This window comes from Miscanthus floridulus, chromosome 17, assembly GCF_019320115.1.
Source record: "Miscanthus floridulus cultivar M001 chromosome 17, ASM1932011v1, whole genome shotgun sequence".
NCBI classification, from domain to species: domain Eukaryota; kingdom Viridiplantae; phylum Streptophyta; class Magnoliopsida; order Poales; family Poaceae; genus Miscanthus; species Miscanthus floridulus.
In genome coordinates this window covers 90,390,853-90,411,668 of record NC_089596.1, presented here as the reverse complement: position 1 = coordinate 90,411,668, position 20,816 = coordinate 90,390,853, and the positions used below count along the sequence as shown (strand labels likewise).

Here is a 20,816-nt window from a genome sequence, read left to right as displayed (position 1 = left end):
TTCCCCTGAACCCTAGTTCTGCAGCATGGCCGATTTCATCAATCTGGACAGTAAGTCAAATAAAAATCATATAAATAGAAAAAAAGAGAGAAAACAACAGAAAAGGTTACCCAATCAAACTGGCAATGTGCTCTTGGCATGCTTCAGCTTTCGAAGCGCCGACGAGCAGCTCGATGCCGTCTTGGCCCCGCGCGCCTCCCACGCTAAAAACGAATTTGGTGGGGATCTCGTTTTCCGCCATACCTCACCTTTATGAACTGGAGAGCAACGCCTGCGCGTTGGCGTTAGGGAATCGCGGGGAGAGCGAACCTCACCCAGACGCTGCCAGCGCGCGCGCGCCGCTCGTCCGAAGGCCGGAAGCGAAGCGTCGGACGCGACGGCCGACGTGACCGACTCGGGGAGGGTCGCGTCGCCTGACGGTCGACAAACAACAGCCACCAGTTCACCACCCAGGCACTCATCACCGTCGGCCTGTCACGTTCGCGGCTGGGCGGGCGGGTTCGCAGCATATGGCGCCATCACCGGTGTATCGAGGATCGGAATATATTTCTCCACGGCGAATGCGACGGTTTCACAGCGTCGGCGCCGGCGCCGGCGCGGGCCCATTTTCTATCGACGTGGAGCAGAAGAACGCGTAGGGGCCAGGGCTGGCTCCTTATTATTATATTTATTTATTTGGATTTGATGTGAAATTAATAATTTGAAAACCCATTTCAGAAAAAACGAGAAGATAATGGATCACGGCTAGACACGTTGAGAATCTGGCTGCGTTTGCTGGTCTGGTTTTTCCAGACCAGCCGGCTGCTCCTCCTCACAAAACACTCGGTTCATCAACTAACTACCACAGTGCTTCTCTCTCACAAAACCAGTCAGTTTCAGTCAAGCTTCAGACCTTGCCAAACAGTTTTTATTACATGAAGTGATTCACAAGTTGGGTTTCTCCTTATTCATTTCAGACACAAAATCGATTCTACTGACAACTTATAATCATTTCACACCAAGAACAGCGTACAACCAGTATAAGGCCAATGGCTATCTAGAGTGAATCATCACCCTAGGTGGAGTTTCATGAATTGTGGGCAACGAGATCGCACATCGCAGCCTCCTCGCAGGTGTCAGAATGCCCAAGCGGCAAGCGGAGGTCGACCCAGCACGCCAACGAGCCATCGACAGGGAAAGCTAACGTCCCTTCTGAACGGGTACTCGACGACGTCTTTGGGGGAGACAGACTTCCTTCTTCAGTCTTCACCCAGCGATGCCCTCTAGCTCCCAAGTCCCAACAGGAAGCTATAATACAGTGCAGTGCTTCTCTGTACGCCAGGAGAACAGCAGCAGGGACAACTCGAAACGGGAAGGGTCTCCGTCGACCGTCGTCTTCGAGCTAGGCATGATGACGGGGCCGCGCCTGAAGATGTCGCTGAATTCGTCCTAATCGACAGGGGAAGTTGAAACCAAACATCACGCGTTCGGCCTGCAGATGGTCGGCGATCTCGTGGGGAGTCGCCGGCGGGTGGAGCAACACGGTGAAGATCTCCAGTGGGTCGATGGGCTCGCCGACGGGCGACGGTGACCCTGACCAAGCACTTCCGTACCCAATCCACCAGGCCCTTCGTCTCGTCCTCTTCGATTTCGCTGTCGCTTTCTTCTAAGCAATTGCATGGCATAACCAAAACCAACATGTTCATGCCGCGATATGCCTACAGCCTACTCGCCTGTTTTAGCGATAAGGCGCAAATCACCGTTAAGCAATAAGATACACTATGAATCCGTTTAACTCGAACACGGGAACGGATTCCTTTTTTGAAACTGGGAACCGGATTCCTAGTTGCTCTTCGTACGATAACCCATGTTTAATCGCGACTAATCGTCCTGGACGGTTTTAGTAACTCGACCAAGGCCTCCGAATAGGCCAGACCATCCATGAAAGTCGTCCAGCAGCGATTAATCGTCCATCCAGGCTGTGCTAGTCGTCCAGCCCGTCCAGCCTGAAAGTGGGCTGTATCTGAGAGCTGGGCCTATTTTATATTTTGGCCCAAGCCCATTAAGGTTTCCCTTTCCTACCCCCTCACTCCCTCTGCCTCTCACTCACACAACAGACACACTCACTCTTCAGTCTTCTAGTCTCTCACCTCTCCCAGTCCAGCAGCAGCCCTCCATCTCCCTTCCAGCTGCTCCTCCCCCTTCCAGCTGCCCTCCCTTGGTTCCCTGCTGCTCCTCCCCTTCCAGCTGCCCTCTCTCTCTTCCTTGTGGTTGCTGCAGTGCTATAGGCACGCAGGCCTGTAGATCCAGCGGGTGCAGAACTGCAGATCCAACTGTGCAAGGGAGGAAGACTGCACGAAGAATATGAGCTCCTCCTCCTCAGGTCAGTCATCACCTCCTCGTTCAATCTTGATGCTTTGAAGCTTGAAGCTCTGTTTCTCTGTGTAGATCTAGATTGACAGAGGCAACATGCAGTGGAAGTGTACATGAACATCCCTGATGCTGAAGTTTAAGGAGAAGTTGGTTCTGCTCCAGCCTCCTCAGTTGCATCAGGCTCTACTGCTGCTGCTGGTTCAGCAACATCAACTGCTCCCAATGTTGCATCTCTTGTGGAAAAGGCCCTAGCAAAACTGCCTCCAGAAATGGCTGCTGAAGCTAAAGATCCCTAGAGGAAGGCTAAGTCTCGAGACCCTGGACGGAAGTTTGGATGGTGGCCAGATATTGCAAAGAAGGACGCTGTGCAATGTATTTTTTTTAAGAAGATGACTCCTTCAGGAATCAGTAGGTTCAAACAACACCTTGCTGGAAGTTATGGTGATGCACTTGGATGTCCAAATTGCCCTGAGATTATTAAGCGAGAGATGGATGCTTACATCAAGAAGAATACAAGGTCTACAGTTGTGGTAGTTCCTGAAGTTCAACAAGATTCTGAAGAGGGTGAAGGTGATGAAGTTGCTGAAGTTGAACCAGAAAAAGTGCCTAGTTCTAGTACAAAGACCAAGCAAAAGCAAGCACAAGCAAAGAAGAAAGTAGCTCAATCTTCCATCGCTGCCTATATGGCTGCTGCTGGTTCATCAAAACCAGCAAATCAAAAGAACACCAAGTCAATTGTTTCCATGCTTCGGATGACACCAGAAGAGGTAGTTTTAAAAAGGCACAAATTCAAGACTTCTCAGCCTACTATAGAGCATTGCACAAAGAAAGAGAATAAACAAGTTGTTGATGACCATGTAGCTGATTTCTTTTATGAAAATCATATACCATTCAATGTCATTAACTCTAGAAGCTGGGAGATTATACTTGAGTCAATTGGACAGTATGAACCTAGATACCGCTCACCATCCTACCATAAAATTAGGGAGCCATTGTTAGAAAGGGCTGTCAATAGGACAACAGAACTGAGGAAGAAGCATGAGGAAGCTTAGAAAGAGTATGGTTGCACTCTGATGTCTGATGGTTGGACAGATACTAGCCATCGTCATCTAATCAATTTTCTTGCAAACAGTCCAGCAGGGACCTTCTTCCTAGGTTCAGTTGATGCATCAAGTGAGGTAGCTGATATGAATTTGCTAGCAAATTTGTTAGAGAAGCAAATTGATAAGATTGGGAGAGAATACGTGGTGCAGATTGTCACAGACAACGGGTCCAACTTCAAGGCAGCGGGAAGGATTCTAATGGAGAGGATCCCGCACTTGTTTTGGACACCTTGTGTTGCCCATTGCCTGAATTTGTTGCTGCAAGACATTGGAGAGATAAAGGAGTTCAACACTGTCATAAATTCATCAAAGAATGTGAGCAGATTTCTATACAAGCATGGGAGGATACTTGATCTAATGAGACAGAAAATAGGTGGGGATCTTGTGAGGCCAGCTGTGACTCGATTTGCTACTTCTTATCTCACTTTGGCAAGTATGTATAAAAATAAGCAAGGCTTGAGAAATTTAGTCGTCAGCGAGGAATGGCACAATAACAGCATGTCTAAGTCTGTTGAAGGCAAACGAGTTGAGAATATTATCCTGTCTGTGCCATTTTGGACTAAATTGGAATATTGCTTGAAAGCTTCACAACCACTTCTCGTTGCTCTAAGGATTGCAGATGGGGATGAGACACCAGCAGCTCCTGAGATCACTACAGCCATGGATGTTGCAAAAAGCACCATCAAAGAATCTCTAAAAGATAAAACTGAATTACTTGGCCAGGTGCTGGCGTTATATGATAAGAGGTGGGATACCCAAATGGAACAAAAGCTATATGGGGCAGCCCTATTCTTGAATCCAAACAAGTTCTTTGCCATAAGGGAGAAAGACAAGAGACAAGCTGCAAGGTTAAGAGGCATGTTCAATCAAGTTCTATGGAAAATGGTGACTGATGACAATGTGTCAACCAAGATTTCACAGCAAGCTGATGACTATGAACAATCTGAAGGTGAAGGCTTCTTAATGCCTTTAGCTATAAGGGACAGAGACAAAAAGAACCCTAGTAAGTTTAGAATATTTTCTTTCCTTCAATTGTGCTGATTCTGTTTTGCTATGAGCTGATTCTAGTCTAATTGTGTTTCAGTTCGTTGGTGGTGTTCATATGGTGGCCATGCATTTGGAGGCTGTTCGGCTGGCTTATTGCCGGCTGGCTGGCTTATTCACTCACGAAATCACTGTTCACGTCCTGCCAGAACAGTATTTTTCTCTCACAACAATCAGCCGGAACAGTATTTTTCAGTCCCGCCGAACAACAATGTTTAGCAAAGAAAATTATCAGTCTTTGTTGCGCAGCATCAGGTTGTGAACGTAACTGGAGCGAATTCTCTAGTGTAAGTATCATTGCTAGAGTGTTAGTGCTGTTGAAAATTGTAGACCAATGTGATGTCATGTTATTTTTTTCTTCTGTAGATTCACACTAAAAAGAGGAATAGATTAGAGCACAAGAGGCTAAATAAATTGGTTTATGTCAGTTACAACAAAAAGATGACAAATATGTTTCAAAAAATTTGAGAACTTGGTTGCAAAGGAAAGAGGAGCAACCCTCTCTTGCTAGAAGAGTTTCAGTGGGACAGTGAATGGGTTGATGAGAATTGTGAGGAGCTGCCTTGGGTTGTTGTGGATGAAGTTATTGGTGCATCTGAGAATCTAAGGGCTCGCAACTTGCCTAGGGTTGCTGCTAGCCGTACTGTAGCCACTATCCAGAAGACCTATACTAGACAGGAAGCGTCGTAGGGGGACTTCTGCAGCACAAGATATATCTAGAGGTGAAGAAGATGATAGTGACCATGATGCTGATGCAAGAAATGAAGACCAAGAAGATCAAGATGCATCTGATCCTGTGGCACCAATGGAGGATGAAGACCCCCGTGGATGTGCAACAGATGGAGATGGAGGAGGCTTTTGTGTAGATGGCACTCTACTTGACTAGTTCTTTAGATCATTGGTTGTTTTGCCTATTTATGTACTGGACTTGTATGCACTATGCACTATGGCAATGGCAGTGTGGCACTATGCCACTAGCCACTATGCACTATGCAGTTCTGGGCTGGTTTAAATTGTGTGCTTTACTGTTTTAATTTCCTTTGTTGATCACTTGATTGCCTTTCACCTGATTGCCTTTCACCATATTTCCTTGCTAATGTGCTTTATTTTTCTATAATTTCAGTTTGTCAGCAGCAACCAGCAAGACAAGAAAAGGCTCTGCAGCAGCCAGGTAAGTGGCCAACTGACCTATCTAGAGCCCAGAACATGTAGTATATTAGTGTGTGTATATTAGTTTGAGTAACTATATAATATATATGAAATATCAGTTCGCCATATATAGGGGACGACCAGGGGACTCGTCCAGGGTCGATTAATCGTCCTGGACGACGACTAATCGTCCTGGACGTTCTGGACAGTCCCCAGGCGTCCAGACTCGACCAGCCGTCCTGAAAACTTGGACAATAACACACATCGGCCAGCGCTAGATGCCTCCTTTTGTACAAATTACAAACATTAGACAAGTTCTCTTTCTTTATTATTATGCAGCCTGGCCCTCAATAGTCCTCAACCGCGGTAAATCATCCGTGCAGGGCCTCTCTAATCATAGGCTAATACAAGTCTGACAAACGTGTACAATCGTGAAGCTTTACACCAAACTAGGGTTCAATAATACAGAGCAAATCCGGTCATCTCGGTGCACCGCAGCGGGTAGTAGAGAAAGAACATACAGGAATGTGGCAGGGCACCTGAACAAGGCCACTAGCCGACCTACGGATCTTACAAGAACTTGCTTGAATCTGTTAATTGTTGGAGACAGACAACGGTCAGCATGGGTGGGTTGCAATATAAGGAATGGACGCCAAACGTAACAGTGTTAGCGAAATCAAGTTTACTTAATCTTACCTTCCATCCATATCTAATTATATGCTCATTGGTCCATCAATTCCATCCAGCCAGTCCAAGAGGGAGCTTTAGAGAAAGTCTGTTTCCTCCTGATTCCTTCTATAGCAGAAGAGTTGCCGCTGGCCTGATACGATAAATCAAAGTATTCAGTTAAGATGTCAGTTACTGAAATGTTTTAAACGACCATACATGGAAAAGTTCATAACTGAAAAAGGAAAGGTAATAATCAAATAAAGACGAAAATTAATTCAGAAAAGATTAGAACAAACACTAATAAACTTTGATGCAGGCCAGTGCCTTAACAAATAATGGCTAAAGTTCAAACAGATTACACACATGTCAAGCGAACAAACCTTGAGACACAGCCCGTGATCTGTATCACAAACAGGATAATCATGAGGGCAGCAGTATTTGTTATCCTTGCAGCAAACTGCATTGTCCAGTTCGCAACAGCTCCAGGAAAGGCAAAAGCCCAAGACACGCCACGAGCAACAACAAGTGGATCCTTCAGGACAGTATGTAAGCAGACTGCATTTGGTTGGACCTGGGCCTGGTGAAGGAGGAGGATTGGGGCTTGATTTGGTAGGAAATGATGCCATCATGTTTATACCACAGACACCCTTGGAATCACCAGTGTTTCGATGCATATGCATATAGCCCTTCATTCCCCAACTTTCACCCCAAGAGTTTTTCACAATCCAGTAATCCTTGCCACCTTCAGAACCATAACCCACAATCAACACAGCATGATCAAGAGATGTTGGACATGGGCCATCAAAGATACCCTGCATAAGAAAAATCAGAAGGGAAGTAAAATAAACGGTTACTGTTCTGTAACACATGTTAGTACAGAAGAAACTAATTATGTATAGCTGAAATTAGAAGGGAAGTGAAATAAACAGTTACTGTACCTGGGAGTATAACTGAAATGCTCTAGCGCTGCCACATATTCCTACACTAACTGGTTGCTGGGCAACAGCCTGGAGTAACAAATCTTCTTTGTTGGAAGGTACATCAGAGTAACCATCAATTGTCACAACTCGCTTTTTCAGCTGTAATATAAGAAAACACATCACATAAACATGGCATGATAAAAGGCGCTACACAGTTTGTGAAGGTACTTTTCTGCAACCCCATGTTACCTTGTTCTTGTTACATGTACCATCTGCTTCACGATAGGGGTAGTCCTCCTCTGTGTCAATTCCACCATTTTTAACCACAAACTTATAAACATAATCCATGAGGCCACCACCACAGCCACTATTATAAGATCTGTCACAGTCAATTAGTTCCTGTTCAGAAAGACTGACCAGAGAGCCTGTCTTAATTTTGTTTATTCCTTCCATAGCACCTGTAGCGGAAAAACTCCAACAAGCTCCTGAACAGCAATAAAGAAATTAAGGCACATTAACTTGTGGCGCATACAATGATTGAAAATATGTACCAAAAAATCAACACCAACATTTAAAGGAGAATTATCATCAAAACGGGCTTCAACAGAAGGGGAAAATAAAACTAGATACAAGTCAAGGACTCAAGGCAGACTACGCCAAAGCAGATAAGACTTGTGCAAACCATCATTCCTACTAGGTGGCCCTACTACTACTTCTACTACATTGTAAAACAAGATTTTTGAGAAGGCTCTTGCGTGTATGTATTACATAAGACGTATGTTTTTCCCTATTTTTATTGTAGCCACCCTAACATAACCCTAACAGACACTGGATTGCTTGAAGCATAAGCACTGATATTTCCAACAATCTTATGAGCTTCATAATGGCCAAGTGCATTACATAATATATCCAAGACATGTACGTCTATTCCAACAGTAAGAAGCTAAAAGTCTTTCCCTGTACGCAATTTTTCAGTGCAACACATTGTAAATTGAAACAAGACATGTAGCTGACATCTCATTGAACGCAATGAAGAATCTCACATGCATTGTGAAACTTATTTTTGAAGGATTTCATTTGTGACTTTTCATCTCTATGTCACCAGATCATTGAAATGACTCAATTTAAAGTACAGGCGGTAGTCATTTGCTAACTTTGTCATAGCAAAACTCGTGTTGGATCTAATGCCTGGAAAGATCTAGAAAGCTTCAAATGAATGAGACCATACAGTTTCAAACTTCTAGTTGGAACAATTGCAAATGATCATGTAAACAAAACATTGAAGGTTGACTTGTGACACATCCACTGAGGCCCTAAGCATTGGAAAATCATAATTGGACAGAATGAGAAACACCAGAGGTGTGACTTAATCCACCGTAGAAAAGCAAGTGAGCTATTCTTATCGATTGATCAACCCTCCATGTTTTGGTGCACCTGATGAATTCGAAAAGTCTGAAATAGGCTTGGATTCCTCATCCTCGGTTCCCTTTTACTGTTAAGCTTAATTCTACGAATCGAATCTACTCCTCCTTAGGAAGGGTCAAATGGATATTAATTCACTACTGTGTACTTCGTTTAACAAGCAATCTGAACACTACACTGGACTCTGATGTGGGGAACACATGGGTTGAGTTTTGCTAATTTCAACGAAAGCATAGAGCAGAATCGAGTAACGGAAGCTCACCGCAGCTCCCTTGGTCCTTGACCTTGGTGACGGCCCCGCTCTCCCTCCAGTCCAGCGCATCGGGAACCGCGCCCAGACCGCCGTGGAGGCCCCGGTACACGGGCGCGGCGGGGCTCCGGAGCGCCGCCGCCCCCGCCGCGATGCGACCGAGGCGCGCGGCGCGGAACTCGTCGTGCGTCAGGTCCGCGAAGGCGTTGAGAGCGAGCGTGTAGGACGGGGGCGCGCCGCCGCCAGCGGCGTTGGCGCGGGCGTTATGCGCCGCGACGAAGGCCGCGTTGTCCGCGAACACGGCCAGCCGCGCCGCGCGCTCCTCGGGCGTGGCGTAGGCCTTCCCGTGCTCCGCGCACCACGCGTCGAACAGCGCCTCGTACGCCGGCGGGTCCCCGCCGGCGCCAGCGGTGGCTGCCGCCGCGGCCGAGGCGGCGAGCAGCAGCGGGAGGAGGAGGAGGTGGTGGAGGACGGAGGGCATTTTGGCGATTCCACCTACCACGGCACTCCTTGCGCCTGCTCGGGGCGGAGTTTTAACTTTTAAGTAGGGTTTGGATTGTACGAGTACGGATCGGAGCCGCACGCCGGAGAGCGGAGAAGTGTGGAGAAGATATGGCGACGACTAGACGAGCGCGCTAGGAGAGCAAGGCAGGCGGAAAATTGGGTGGTTGGAGACTTGGAGGTACCGATGAACAAGCCACAAAGAAAGCGACGGCCGACTCGGGGGCAGCGAGCAGATTGGTCCAGGTGTGTGAAACACGTGGGAAGAACAGGGCGGGTAGGTTGGCAGGCTGGTTGGGGAACCGCCTCTGCGTGTTTGGGCTTTGGGGCCGGCATCAGGCCACGCAGCGTCCGCGCGAGCGCAGCTTCATCGGTGAAATTTTTTTGGATAGACTCGCGCGAGTGTTCATTCATTTTTTTTGAGGGAAGTGAATTCATTCATTTATTCTGAGGAAATAAGATTCCCAATCTCGTTCGAGCAATGCTGCCGTGAGAGGGCTGAATAACCAGACAGAAAGATTGTGACGCGTTCCTTCTGAACTTGGCATAGAGAATGATTTTAGAAAAAAAATATGAAATTGGTTTCATATTTTGTTTGAGTTAAAACAAATTCTCCATGATTTTTCTAATATGAAATAAGATTTTAGTATTTTAAATGCATATCTATTCCAGAAAATATTTTGATATTTTTAAAAAATATTTCTACAATCTACCATTATTTATTTATCTACCCTTATTTTTCAACACCATTTACTGAACCCTCATGCGGCCACGTCACCATCATTTCTCGGCCATCAGATTCACCATCTGCGGCCTGCAAACACATGTGTCGTGGCTGTCCAGATATTTCTAGCCTCTCCACACGGTTCTTCCTCCCCCTTCTGTCCTGCCTATAGATGGCCAACGGCTCGTTACCCTTTGCATTCACAAACAGATCACAGTTCACATTCACAGAATGTCCAATACATTCACAGTCACAGATCACAGAATCGGAGCAGAGCCGCTACCGACATCGATACCCAACAACGCAGCAGCGTCGTCACGGATGTCGTCGTTGTCTTCTGGGAGCAGCCCTGCCGCGATCAGGTCATCGTTGCCGGTGAGTGGATAGACGACATCGTCGTCATCCGCCATGGCGACCTTGACCGCGGACGACAGATCTCCAGCACCATTCCTCAACGGTGCGCGCGGCCACCGTGCCCAGTCTATGCCACAGGAAGAGGACGACGAGGCATCGGCAACCGACCTGCACGGAGGAGAAAAACAGAGAGTCAGAGAGATAGAGGTACAGATCCAGAGTCAGTCATTCAGTGGAAGAGACACAAGAAGTGGAGAAGACAGATCTAGGGTTAGGGTTAGGGTTAGTGGAGTACCTACGCAACTGGAGCCTGGTGCCAGAGATGACGAGGGCCACCCAGAGGAGAGAGACCGATTAGAAACGACGACGAACGGCGGAGGAGGGACAGACGGGACAGTCACGAACTCACATAGTTCACCGAGAGAGAGGAGAGAGGAGAAGGGAGGAGACTGGAGACATGGTCAGATAGGCGGATCGAGGTCACCAGAGTCGGGGACGACGGACGAGATCAGTAGATCACAAGAGAGAGCTCAGATTTGCTAGATCGTGGATATGGGCGAGAGATAGAGCAGAGATTGCGCCGCGGCGAGCCGGCGAGCGAGTGGGGATTAGGGTTAGGGTTGGGAGCGGACTGCGGAGCCGGCCGCCGGTGAGGCGACTGGGTGAGCGGGGATCGGCTGTGCCGCGGCGAGCGAGTGGGGATTAGGGTTAGGGTTGAGAGCGGAGAGCGAAGCGGGCGAGGCGAGGCGACTGGGCAACAGGGACGCGCCGCTTATATATGCCGGGCGCGAGGAGGCAGCAGGGCGGGCCGCTAGCGGGCCAGTTGTTCTGTAGCAGGCCGTGCCGTGCCGTGCCACGTGCCTGGGGTAAGGCCCAGGCACGGCCTGCTCCTCTGGGCGGGGCCGTGCTTAGGCTGGGAAAAAATGGGCCTTGGGCGGGCCAAAAAAAATAGGCCTTGGGCTGCATGGCCAACTATGGTCCTGCCTTGCACAAGAAAAAAACTTCCCCTCTCCACGATTCCGACGCTCTCGGCTTCGCCACCACCGTCGCGGTCGCATCCATGCCCACCGCCCTATGCGCTCAGTGCAGCCGCGCCCTATGCGCCGGCCACAGTCGCCCCCTCACGTTTGCCTCCCATGTGCACCCGCCACCGCTGGCACCCTACCTTCACCTGTGCGCCCGCCGCCCATGCCGCCGGCCTACGCGCTCGCCGTAGGCGCACCCTAAACGCAGGCAGCAGTCCGCATGGTCTTCTATTTCCTTTGGTGATGTCTCCACTAGCCCAAATTTGATTCCTAGCGATGGCCGGCCTCATCCACGCCCGCTGCTACCTAACATATTAGAGCAACCACAATATATATGGACTAAGTAGTCCATATGGGTAGCTTTTGTGTCAGTGGACTATAGCTATTGTTGTCTCCACATGTTTTAGCCAACAAGTAGTTCATAAGGTGGGTCCCATATGAGATAAAAAATTATCTCTTTATGTGATATAAAATTCTCTCTTCACAATCCTGTGCAAAATCAAGAAAGAGAGAGGGAGGAGTGAGAAAAAGTAATATTTTTTATTTCTTATGGGTAGTCCATAAGCTTATGGGTACCTTTTGCTATGGACTACCATATGGACTGGTCTCACAATGTTTCAGCTACCTGATAGTAAATATTTTAATCCTATGGACTACCTTATGGCAAACATTGCGGTTGCTCTTAGTCTGTTTTCTCTTCTTTCATTCCAGTATGGTCAAACCAGACAAAAGGTGCCTTGATAAAAGAGGTGGGCAGGGAAAATATTTCCTGGTTTAGATTCATTTGCATTACCTTCGTTGACAGACCTCTGCCGATGAGGATCCGGTGCCAGTGGAATCTGCGAGATTTCAGGTTATGTTTGAGTTTTGAGGTTGTGATCTTGTGAAATTGGGAATGGCATAGCGTGCAATGGTTAATAATGATTTCCCTCGAACCTGATTAATGATGCATAATCAAAGTAGTGCTACATTGTGATAGTTATTGTTCATCCATTAATTAACTGATTACTACAGCGTCCAATGATTGACAACCCATCTTTATTGTTTCATCCGATGCAGTACTATTATTTGCTTGGATTTCACTTTTATGATTAATTGGTCCTTTTGTATGATGACCTTATGGATATGGAGCACACCCTGACCTTGCTGGTATGATAGCTTTCATGAATTCAGATCTGATACCCTTGGAGACTTGTTAGCATGGAGATATAGTTACTGATGGATATGTTCAACTCAATAAATTAGTGTCTTTATTTAATTTGTACTGTAGGGAAATTATCTATGTATGGAAGGCATATGTTTACTAAGTTTTTACTAAATTTTCATGCGCTTGTCGTGGACTTCGCTATTGTCAACATCAAACTCTAGGTTGTGGCCTAATTATTGGAAAAAAGACAATTTAACTGAGATTTATTGCTTTCTATTGATGCATTGATATTTAAATTGTTTAATTTCAATTTTCCAGCGCACATGTTTTAGTTCTAATTTTCTAACTAGATTATTTTCTAGGTGAGAACAAGGAAAGGCTGTCTGGAGGTCCAAGAGGGTTGGAGAGCAAGCCCTTGTTTAGTTCCACCCCAACTTCTAAAAAGTTGCTACACTACCTGTCACATCGAATGTTTACGGCCCGTGCATGTAGCATTAAATGTAGACGAAAAGAAAAACTAATTGCACAGTTTGGTGGGAAATTGCGAGACGAACATTTTGAGTCTAATTAGTCTATGTTTGAACATTATTTGCCAAATAAAAATAAACGTGCTACAGTAACCCAAAATCTAAATTCCTAAAACTAAACCAGCGCCAAAGCTATCGAATCATGTTTTTTATTACTACATGCGACCCACGGCTCCTACAAAAAGTCAAATGAGTGGATGAGTGTTGGGTGGGATGGGGAGAGAGGGTGGATGTATTGGCCACAAACACACGTTGAAGATAGTATGCGAATTGATTTGTTGATTTTGTTTTCTTATTATTTATCCATTGCGAGATAGATTTTTAAAACTTGATCCTGTCTTACTAGATCATTGCACATGTGAATTATATTTTTCATACATGGTATATATGATTGATATGTCAAGAATCTCATTAGCCCAAGGCATAGTAACTTGTTTCCATAACACGTGCGTGTCGCACGTGCATAGCTCCTAGTAACGGTAAAAAGTTAAATCTCCCACGCCAAGGTGCCCTCCCGTCGGAGATGACGCCGTCCGACTACTCGGACGACAGGCTGCTAGCCTTTCTCCGCAGGAAGCTCGCTGGCGAGCCGCTCCTCGCCGCCGCCGCCATGCATTTCTACGATGTCGACATCTATGGCGCCGACCCAGCCATCCTCACATCGGTCCACGAGCCGGCCCCGGCGAAGAAAGGGGATGGCGATTCCTGGTTCTTCTTCACCCACGTGAAGCCTAAGAGCAGCCGTGACACCCGCAAGTTTCGCCAGGTCGCTGGCGGAGTGGGCACCTGGCACTCCGAGCGTGCTCCCCGTGCCATGTTCGACGACGAGGGTAACTGCATCGGCCACTTACAGTATTTCTCGTACAAGATTAAGACCGGCAAGAACTTCAGTGAAAGGACTCAATGGTATATGGTGGAGTTCAGCGACGACGATCAACAAGGTAACCACGGCCGCATCCATGGCGGCGAGCCCGTGCTAGTTCTTTGCAAGATCTATAAGGCCCACTCTAATTCTAGTTCTAGATCATCAACAGCGCACAAGAGAAAGCCCACTGACGAGCTCCTCAATCAGGTCTCATCTCCCGTGAAGGCAAAGCGCCGGCTTTTCGACTATCCTGCTCCAATTTCTACGGCGGCCGCGTTACAGGAACCGGTCAGCTATAAAGCGTGGTATGAACCTGCTGCTCGATTGAAGGCTCTCCACAGTGGGATCGAATCCATGCCATCGCAGGACGAGGCAGAACCAGAGGCATCGTACGAACAGGTCATATCTTATCAACTTTCTTCTCCATTGGAGTTTCTCTGCAGCGGGTTGCTACCCAAGCCGTCGCATGATGAGGAAGCGAAGCCTGAAGAACTAGAGACGTTGCAAGAAAAGCTGAGCTCTAGAGTCTCGTACAACTTGCAGCTGCAGGGCAACAACAATGCTACATTGGATTCAGCTTTCAGGCTTGAAGACAAGGTCAGTGAGTCTATTATTCAGAGACTCTGGACAAAGGCCGAGACAGGGGGCGTCTGAAGAACAAGAGGTGTCGCAGGAAAAGCTGCTACAGGATAAGAGCAACGCTACATTGGATTCTTCTTTCAAGTCCGAACTAGAGCCATCGCAGGACAAGGTCAGGGAGTCTATTATTCAGAGATTCTGGACATCGGAGACAGAAGCGTCACAGGTAGACAAATCATCGATGAACTGCAGCTTCTTGATGTCCGGCGGTGCTCTTCCAATGCGTGCGCACTGTGCACCGGAGGTGGCCTTGTCCTCTCCTTCTTGGATAGGCAATGACATCACAGCGTCCTGTTCCAGTGAACTCGGGTGGTTTGTCAGCCCTGCCCCACCAATGCCTGCTCACTGTGCACCAAGGGCCTTGTCCTCTGCTTCTTGGATCAATGACATCACGGCGTCCTTTTCCAGTGAACTCGGATGTGTTGTTGGGAGCACCTACTTACAATGAGTTGGGTGGCATTACTGATGGCAGGTTCACAGGCGAACCAGACGTGCGCATCATGCCCTTCGCTCATGTTCCACCGGCTCCTGCGGCGTCTTGGCTTTTCAGCGGCCCTGACATTTGGAGTTGCTGATTGTTGGACAGCCCCCTGACTGCTGGCTACTTATTTCTTCACTCACTTTACAGAGTTACAAGTGACCTCGGCAAAGTGTTGCTTGAGTTGAGTTTTTGGGAAAGCTTGTTCTCTTGTTGTTCGATGACTGATGACAGTTTGACAAGACTCCTCCTTTTGACTTCATGTTCTTCAAAGCCTATTGTTTTAGTTGGTATAGTAAATTGTACAGTCGGCCATTAAAGTATTTGTCTGATTTCGTCTGAGTCCTCAAACTATAAAATCGCACTTTTGACTCCCTAAAATATGAAATCGTACTCTTGGCTCCCCAATCTATTTAATTCAGTCCATCTAGGTCCTAAACAACCCATGCGGTGTCAAACAGTCGACGTGGAGCACGTGAGGTACATGTGACCCTCGGCAGTTGCTGGCTTTTTAGCCAAAAGAGTAAATTGCACAGTCGATCCTTAAAGTATTGAACTGCTTTCGTCTGGGTCCCTAAACTATCAAATCGCACTCTTGGCTCCCCAATCTACTTAATTCGGTCCATCTATGTCCTAAACAGCTCAGGCGGTGTCAAGCAGCCCACGTGGCTATCCACGTACGCAGGGGAGGCACGTGAGGCACACGTGACCCTCGGCAGCTGCTGGCTTTTTAGCAAGAAGGCCCCCGGACGATCTCATCTCCCACTCACTCCTTTCCTTTCTCTCGGACCTCGACGAAAGGGGGAAGAGGGGCGGAGCGTGGTGACGCCGACGACTGGTGCCGTTCACGGAGGCGGCGCGGGCAGAGAGCGAGTACGACCCGACGGCCGCCCCTTGAGGGCCCTCTAGGCGCGGGCGGTGGGGGAGATGGCCGCCGAATCGAGCTCGATGGCGACGACCAAGAGGCGCTGTGATGAGCCGCGACTGATTACGTGTCCGAAGTGCCATTGTCATAAGGTAGTAAAGTGCCGTTCGAAGCAGCCATGGTCCTTGGATCAAATCTTCTACACCTGCCCAGATCACAATGTAAGTTAGGTTTGCCGGTTTGAGTTCATTCCAAATCCGAGTATTAGAGTCCAAGTTTTCAGTATGTGTGATTTGTCTGTTTGATGAATCTGCAGAAGGATGGAACTGGTTGCCCATTTTTCCTTTGGGAGGCAGGATACATCAACCACTTGGAGACAGAAGCAGCAAAAGAAAAGGCAGCTAGGATGCAATCTGATGAAGTTACTGAAAGCCTTTTGGAGAAGAATGCCGACCTGGGAAATGGAGATGCCACGGCTGTTGAAGTAGAGCATGCCACAGCTGCTGAAGTAGAGCTTAGAACTTTGATCAATATAGGATATGATATTGCAGGGCTCTTAAAATACATTCTCTGTATGTGCTTGATAATTGTAGTTGTGCAACTACTGCTGGTGTTTGTTCAGATGAAGAAGTGAATACTGAATGTGAAGTAGGTTTGGAGAGTAGGAATACTTTTGTTTATGTGTGAACTTGTAATATTTTCATTTAAGAATTGGTAATGCTTTATGGTATTGATCATGTATGTTATCTGACTGTAATTTGTGGTATTTGTGACTGCAATTTCAGAAGAACACATTTCACTTATGCAAACTACATTGTGATGCTTAGCAACCAAAATTGTACATCCGGTCATGAAGTTTGTAGCCTAAGACAATGGCATTGCATCACATGCATACATCCATTTACACTTGGACAGCTGTAGTTCAGTGTAGGCATCTCTATACAAGATGTCTAGACTTTTGGCATGCATACTAGTGTTTATGCATTACAAAAGATGTTGCTATCCACAAAAGCAACTATACTGCTACTCTATTCCATGTTGCTATCAACAAAAGGCAACTATATCGCTTTCCTACTCTAGTCACAAAAGTCAGGTTGGCATGTCCACAGCTTCATGCAGCATCTTCAGCTGTAGTCTTCTTCCCTTGAACTCCTCCGGTCTTCTTGCCCTTCTTCCCTCCACCTTATCCAGCTTCTTTGTTCTTGCCGACAGTAGTTACTTTCTTCTTGTTCACTCTTGCCCCACCTGCTTTAGTTGCAACAGTGATAGCTACTGGTCTTGCCATTGGCTGGTTGGACTAAATGAAGGTAGAGTCTGGCAAGGGTCCCAACTGTTGATTTAGGCTGCTACATTGAGTGGGCTATAGGCGGCAAGAAAAATGCAGATTGAGATTAGTAGAGTAAAATTGGTCATGCAAACAGTAGAGTAAAATTGAAATCACACAAACCTGAGAAAGCATATGTGAAAGAATTGTTTCCTGTGTCATCGCTTCTTGCATTGGGTAATCAAAAGGTGGTGGTGCCTCGGCCTCTATGTCACCCTACAAGAACAGTAATGTTAACAACTGAAGGGATGACTGTCTAGTGTAAAAGAACATAACACAGTACATACACCATGGTCATCAATAACTATTGGAGGTATTTCTTTAATGCCACTTGGATCGATGCCTACCTTCTTCAATTCACATGTCCTCACATTGTGATCTGGTGATTTGCACTAACTGCAGTGCATTTTGGACCCATGCTTTGTTAGCTTAGGTCCATTTCTGTCTTGAACCTCATATGCTTGTTTCTTCCTTGCCTTTGGTGGCCTCCCAATCCTTTTCTCATAAACCGGTGGGGCAACTAGAGGTCTAGTAGTCTTCTCCCAGTCATCCATGTCCTTACATGGCCAAATGTTGTTGGCATATGCAGTTGCAAAAGCTTCAACAGAGTAACAGGCAGGGATCACTGTCTCTGGAGGTATCCTCTCATGTCTCAAGCAGGAAATGGCATGGAAACATGGAATACCTGTGAGATCCCACCTCCTACACTCACATTGCTTGTTGATAATATCAACAATGCATGTGTTTTTAAAAGGACCTAGGATGCCGCCTAGAGGGGGGGTGAATAGGCGTTTATGAAAATTAACACCTTTAAATACGAAAACAATTAGAAAAGAGAGTTTACAAAATGAAAACTCTAAATTAAGAGTAATACCACCCCTCACAAGTTAGCCACAGAGTAAACAAGGTATAAAAAATATCTAGAAGCTACAACCCTGCTACACAAAGTTAGAACAGAAATCAAATAATATTTAGCCCTAAGCTCTAATACCGGACGTGTGTAGTATGAATACCGGACGTGTCTAGTATACATGATTTCTGCAGACCAGTCCCGAACTTGCTTCTTTCGATTTCTATCTTCAAACCAAACTGCAGGCATCTACTAGAGATGACAATATACATAGAGAACCTACATAAGAGTTGGAGCAACACAAATATCAAATGAAATATGAATTGAGACACGATATTTGTTTTATCGAAGCTCGGACTCATTCGAGTCCTACTCTCCGTTAGGGGTTACGGGCGGCCCAGCGAAGGTCAGCCCTAGAGGGTACCACGAAGGTCACTCTAGCCGGAGTCTTTTCCAACTCCTTTTCCTCCTTCCACTAGTTGATTCCGAGGCGACGGAATCGACCGTTACAAACTTTTCGAGGCACACCATAATCTCTCGGGTGCTCTCTGGCGACGCTTAGCCATTTAGGACCGAAGAGTCCAAGAGTAACAAATGCGAATCACGAGATTGACAATATGCACAAGTGCTCAAGTGGTTGGATTGCTCTCTTTTTTAATTTCACTCAACCCATAATTTGATTTGGCAAATTTGATCAAACACTCACTAAGAGAGGGTTGGGAGAGTGGGCAAAGCTCAAAAACATGTGTGTATATCAGCAGAATCAGCAGCCTCCAAAGGTGGAGGCTTAGGGGTATTTATAGCCCCTTGGAAAAACTAGCCGTTTTATAGCCGTTGCCATACCGGACACGTCCGGTATGTATGACTTACACTGCCCCAACAGTAACTAAGTTACAGTGACAATGTGAGGCGTTGGAACTTCCGATGAATGTCGGAACTCCCGACCATCGGAACTCCTGACTCACGTCGAAACTCCCGACCCTCAGCATATTTGAAAACCAGGTAACTGAGTTGAAATTTGTGAGGTGTTGGAACTCTCGACGCATGACAGAACTTCTGACCGTCGGAACTCCTGACTCATATCGAAACTCCTGACCCTCAAGGCATTTTGAAAACTAGTCGTTGGCCTCTGGTCGTCCATACCGGACACGTCTGGTATGACCAGGACAGTGAACCTCTGAGTCAGTTAAGCGCGAAACGTCGAAACTCCCGACCTATGCCGGAACTCCCGACCGTCCGAACTTCCGACCCACATCAGAACTCTCGACGAACCAACTCGAGAACAATAAGAATTTTATCATGGCTAGGCACATATCGGACACGTCCGGTAGCCAGACCAGCAAAAAATAGATTAGCTCTTTTGTCTCTCAAACACTCAAAACTCACATGGGTTGGCTTGAGCACTTATGAAATATTATCTATCAACATGATGCATCCCTCTTAATAGTATGGCATTTCTATTAACTCAAATTTAAAAGTATAACGAATTTAAACCTTTTGAGTTGATCTCTTTCAACCGAAGCTGTGTATTCCAATCTTCATCAAGCGAGGGTGCCAACATGTTGATATTGATCTTTTCACTTGAGCATAGCCATCTTGAGCACGTGACTTGATTTCATTTATTAATTTTGAATAATCCCAAATGTATCAAGTCACTTCCATCAAATACACCAATAGTGATTTGATCCTCCACATTAACATGACCATCATAGCTTGTTTAGTACCTCAACTAAATACAAGTACTTCCTTCTTCACCCTAGCTAGGTTCTTCGGCCACCAAGCCGTCGCTTGCCCTTCACCCTTGCTTAGTACCTCGAAGCCTTTCCTTGCTATCTTCACCATCTCAAGCCATCAAGTCACATCTTATGTTGAATCATCCATTCATGTATTGTTATCTTTTTCATTTTAATTAAGCAAGCTTCAAATATGAGACCATTCCATATGCAATCCCTTATGTCTCATTAATTAATTCTTACAAGCCTACTTTCACATAGTACATGGAAATCCCACAATAAATGAGCCTTGGCATGAATTCTATTTGTATTGTTGTCTTGTGCTTGAACTAGATTGTTTATACAACAACACATCATTTTCGCTCTTATTAAGTACATGTGAGATAACCTATTACATGTCCACACTTAACAAATGGGTTAGACCTTTAATCACATTGTCATTCAATCATCAAAAACCCACTAAAGGGCTAGATGCACTTTTAGTTTTCCTTGGACTGCACTTGGAATATTCCCTGGCCAGCAAGCATGGCATAGCAAATATTAGCAAATTCAGCATTCTTGGCAATTTTTTTCCTTATCTTTGGGCAAACAGTTCCAACAAAGTTTTTTGCTTCCTTTTGTTTGTTGTAGTGTCTAGTCATTATTTGGTTTTTTATCCTCTCCAACATACTTAGGATGGGTAGCTCCCTAGCCTCTAAGATGTACTTGTTAAAGACCTCACCGTTGTTATTGAGCAACACATCACATTTTGGGAAAGTGTTGAAAAAGGCTCTGACCCAGGTATTTGGTGCCATTTGCTCCAACCATTGGTGGACAGCTGCATCTATTTCCTTCATTTTCTACATGTTCTTCTCCCAGTGCCTCACACAGGTGGA

The 20,816-nt window shown here is 46.3% G+C and overlaps 2 protein-coding genes across 2 annotated transcripts; one reads left to right on the top strand and one right to left on the bottom strand.

Annotated features, from left to right (window-relative positions):
• Positions 1-3,425: 3,425 nt before the first annotated feature.
• LOC136515959 (uncharacterized) lies at positions 3,426-5,835 on the top strand. The gene is made up of 4 exons (XM_066509398.1): positions 3,426-4,458; positions 4,984-5,126; positions 5,623-5,670; positions 5,782-5,835. The coding sequence occupies exons 1-4, from the start codon at positions 3,426-3,428 to the stop codon at positions 5,833-5,835; spliced, it is 1,278 nt and encodes a 425-aa protein (XP_066365495.1).
• A 119-nt stretch (positions 5,836-5,954) lies between these two features.
• Positions 5,955-9,567, bottom strand: LOC136514945 (low-temperature-induced cysteine proteinase). Its single transcript, XM_066508649.1, has 6 exons — positions 8,922-9,567; positions 7,487-7,722; positions 7,256-7,396; positions 6,698-7,129; positions 6,345-6,468; positions 5,955-6,238 (listed from the first exon to the last, which is right to left on the bottom strand). Exons 1-5 carry the CDS (start codon positions 9,388-9,390, stop codon positions 6,370-6,372), a joined length of 1,377 nt encoding a protein of 458 aa, XP_066364746.1. The 5' UTR covers positions 9,391-9,567; the 3' UTR covers positions 5,955-6,238; positions 6,345-6,369.
• Positions 9,568-20,816: the final 11,249 nt, after the last annotated feature.

Excerpts from the sequence above, each read along its gene's own strand:
- LOC136515959 (XM_066509398.1), top strand. The coding sequence starts at position 3,426 with ATGTCTGATGGTTGGACAGATACTAGCCATCGTCATCTAATCAATTTT. Across the intron at positions 4,459-4,983 it reads CAGAGACAAAAAGAACCCTA|GAAAGAGGAGCAACCCTCTC; the intron begins GTAAGTTTAGAA and ends TTGGTTGCAAAG. Across the intron at positions 5,671-5,781 it reads AAAGGCTCTGCAGCAGCCAG|GGGACGACCAGGGGACTCGT; the intron begins GTAAGTGGCCAA and ends CGCCATATATAG.
- LOC136514945 (XM_066508649.1), bottom strand. The coding sequence starts at position 9,390 with ATGCCCTCCGTCCTCCACCACCTCCTCCTCCTCCCGCTGCTGCTCGCC. Across the intron at positions 7,723-8,921 it reads CAAGGACCAAGGGAGCTGCG|GAGCTTGTTGGAGTTTTTCC; the intron begins GTGAGCTTCCGT and ends ATTGCTGTTCAG. Across the intron at positions 7,130-7,255 it reads CATTTCAGTTATACTCCCAG|GGTATCTTTGATGGCCCATG; the intron begins GTACAGTAACTG and ends TTTCTTATGCAG.